Raw genomic sequence first — 3617 nt, 5'->3', positions numbered from 1 at the left:
CGAGACAGTGTGATCCATACCGCATAAAGGCAGGCATTACAGAGTCATCGAGACAGTGTGATCCATACTGCATAAAAGCAGGCATACAGAGTCATCGAGACAGTGTGATCCATACCGCATAAAGGCAGGTATACAGACAAACGAAGCAAATGAAGCCCAGACATAAGGCCACAAACTCATGGCAGGCTGGATTGTCAACTGCCAAAAGAATTCAATGAAGAAACAAACGTTTTTCTTTTCAACAATAATGCTGGGACACTTGAATGGTTGAATATACAAATGACCTTGACCCCTGTCATACTCTCTATAAACTTAATTGGAAATGTTACAAAGATTTGGCTCAAAAGCTACATTATAAAGTACTTGACCTTGGATTAGGCAGCCATTTCTGAGATATACAAAAGCACAGTCGAAGGGGAACACCGTAGATTTCCTAAAAATCAAAGTTCTCCCTCCCTCCTTTGCTTTCTCTTTCTCCTAGGGTCTCACTCTCTTGCAGGCTGGCCTCCTTCGGCTTTGTGACCCTCCTGGTTAGCCTTTGGAGCACTGAATACAGAGATGCGCCCGCCACACCCAAGCCAAGAGGTAGAGCACTTGAGCTGTAAAGAGCTCCTGGAAGACAGTAAGAGGAGGGGCCTGGAAGCCAGCATCCCCATCCGAAGCCTTGGGACTGGGGGCCACATATTCTCTTGTTCTGTACTGCCAGATGAGCTTTCACAGGGCTTGCAGCCCAGTGTGAGAAGGTGGATGACCTGGTTTTAAAAGCGAAAGGTAAATGTGAACAGACATTCCCTATGGAAAGCAAATGGCCAATAAGCACATGAAAAACATTTTCAACGTCACTAGTTTTTATGGAAATAGAAACCAATATTATTTAAATACAGATAGATAGAGATTCAATGATGGTAGCTACCAAGTACCAAGCATTTATTCTGTGTTTATTCTTAACGTGACAGAGGCATCCACTTTACACATTAGGAAACTAAAGAATGTATTTAAGCTTTGTAAGGCTAAGTCACACAACTAGCTGGAGACAAACATACTAGCCCCTATTGGTCGGATCCACAAAAAAAGTAGATTCACCTTAACTGCTACTACCTACGCATTCCTCTCAGACCATAAAAGTACACACAAGACCCATGTGCTTTAAAAATGCTCCGCTAAAATTTCAAGGATGAGAAAATGTAGGAGTGTCTATATAGAAATAACAGAATAACAAGGCATTTATTTAAAAAATAAAAGGGTATTTTTTGTTTTTAAAAGATGATTAGCTCTAGCAGTTTCTCTCTAATAAAAACTCTGTTTAACTATATTTGGTATACCTACTCAGGGTGGGAGAGAGAGAGAGGTGGGGGCAAGGGAAGAGGAGGAAGAAGAAAAAGGAGAGGGAGGGACAGAGACACAGAAAGATTGATTTAGAAAAAAATAAAAACATAAAATTATCACTAAGTAGCTTGTTCTGAAGTCTGAACACTGAGATTTTTTTGATTTAGTAATATAGAGAAGTAAAATAGGCTATCCTCCCCTCTTTCATAGTCTTTAAATTTTTATGAATTTATATTTTCAGGTTTCTAATTATAATCATGAAACTTTGCTAATTTTGATAGTTTGGGCATAACTTCAATTTATATTCCTTGCTTCACAACTTAATTACCAGTAGATATTTGTTTTTAACAACATATCAGACATTTTCCAAGTGTGTCTTTTTTTTTTTTTTTTTTTAATGGAGGAAACATCCAGTAGATGCTTCTTGGAATCAATTCGAATTCCAATAGAAACTGCGGCCTCTTCCAGAATTGTTCTCACATCTCTTGAAAGACACAGTAAACCCGCACTATCAGATGAACAAATCAAAACTTGAATTTCAGATCAGCACCAAATAAAATTTACTATAGGTACTTAGGACATACTTATTGTAAAGATTATCTGTTGCTTTTCTGAAATTCAAATTTCATTGAGCATTTTTCATTTTATGCAAGAACAAAATCTGCTCAGAACTTAATGAAAAATAAAAAAGAAGCTTTCTTCTACTCATGGACATTTTAAAGGTATTATTTATAATAAGATCTGCAAAACTAAGTATGTGTTATCTGCTACATGGAAGACTTTCAAAGCTTAACTTTAACATTCTTAGATGTTTTCTCCGTAAACAGTGATATATTACAAGACTATAACTTCCTGTCAGTTGTCGATAGCTGTCACTTACTTCATGAGATTTTCATTCCTTTTTTCCTTTGAAAATGGCATCCTGGAAGAGCCAGTGAAGACATCCAGGAGTTGGATGAGTGCAGAATTCATGAGCTGGCGAATGAGTTCTTGAAACAAGTAGTCAATCAGCCTTAAAAACTTCATATTTGTTTCTAATAGATTTCGATACTGGGGCAGCTTGAAATGTGTTGTGTTGATCTCAGACGGCTTTGACTCAAAGTATTCCTTAACATCTTTCTTTTCTGCAACCTATAATTCATAAATTATATGGATTCATATAATTTATATATAATGCCCTATGTTAGAGCATTGCCCTATGTTAATGCAGATGATCTGCAGTCTATGGTGTCATAACTAGCCTGGATGGTGCATAAACACTACATTTTACTATCAACTTTCATCAGTGTTTCACCCCTGTCTGCATTGTGTTTGGACATCTGACAAGAAGAGCCCGTTACATGTTCTGAAGCCAATTGTGGGTTCAGAACCTCAGAAGCAGATCAGTTTAGAAGTCAGACAGGAATGCAGGGACAAGCAAGGGGCTCCACGGACTCACAGAGGGATCTTGAGTGACGAAGGGTCCCTTGCAGACACAGTCCACTGACATATTGCATTCCCTTTCTAAAATCCTTGGTGAAGTTGCATTTCATCTAGATGTTTCTCCTGAGCTCCTAATCTTATGAACACTAAGATCTTTGCAAGTAAGCAGGTTCCCTTGTTGTGTTAGCTCAGGCTAGACAAGAAGCACCTTGAAGTTATAGATATTTGTAATTCATGCACTCACAGATACGCATCTACAAATACATACGAACATTTTTTTTTTTTTGTATTTTGCATCATGCCTGGAAAAACTCATAGTGAATATAACAGCAGTTGGTCAGATATTTAACCACCTTTGACTCAACTGTGGATTTCCAATACTTCCTTTTTTCAGGAATGCAATTTGGAACCATCACTCGGACCATGGTAACAGGACAGATACAACTGCAGAATTACCTTTAAGGCCATACTCTTTATCTCTACGATTACTTTACTCATGAGCTCCTCAAGTTGTGCCACTGCCCGGGTGGCTTGTTGTATCTGCTCTTCACAAAACTTTTCCAGAACGTATGTTTGGGAAGTGTCCACCTGGTTAGATGGCAGTAAAGGTCACAAGTTTGAAAATGAAACATCAGTTACAAAGAGCAAGAGGTAAGCCATATGATCACCTCTTCATGGCATGCGGAAGAGCAGAGCTCATAAATTCTTCTTTATATTTTTTATGCTTTCCATACTATGGCTTCAATGTTGCTCAAATTTAAATCCTCGTAGATAAATGTAACCAAATCTTTGGGTTTTTTTTTGGTTTTTGTTTTTTGTTTTTTGTGTGTGTGTGTGGTTTTTTTTTTTTTTTTTTTTTTTTTTTTTTT

General features: G+C 37.6%; 1 protein-coding gene across 8 annotated transcripts in view; it reads right to left on the bottom strand.

Annotated features, from left to right (window-relative positions):
- The window catches only part of Dnah14 (dynein axonemal heavy chain 14), a 230250-nt gene that overhangs the window by 194473 nt on the left and 32160 nt on the right, over window positions 1-3617 (bottom strand). For all 8 annotated transcript variants that reach the window (XR_004109335.1, XM_031336881.1, XM_031336892.1 and 5 more), the window contains 2 exons: window positions 3205-3336; window positions 2207-2457 (listed from right to left, as the gene is read on the bottom strand). Coding sequence is in view for 7 of the 8 variants with exons in the window: in XM_031336881.1 (XP_031192741.1) it covers window positions 2207-2457; window positions 3205-3336 (383 nt within the window). In the remaining variant the exon portion in view is untranslated. The remainder of the gene's footprint in view (window positions 1-2206; window positions 2458-3204; window positions 3337-3617) is intronic.

This window comes from Mastomys coucha, unplaced genomic scaffold, assembly GCF_008632895.1.
Source record: "Mastomys coucha isolate ucsf_1 unplaced genomic scaffold, UCSF_Mcou_1 pScaffold1, whole genome shotgun sequence".
Classification (NCBI taxonomy): Eukaryota; Metazoa; Chordata; class Mammalia; order Rodentia; family Muridae; genus Mastomys; species Mastomys coucha.
This window is presented reverse-complemented; position numbering and strand designations above follow the sequence as displayed.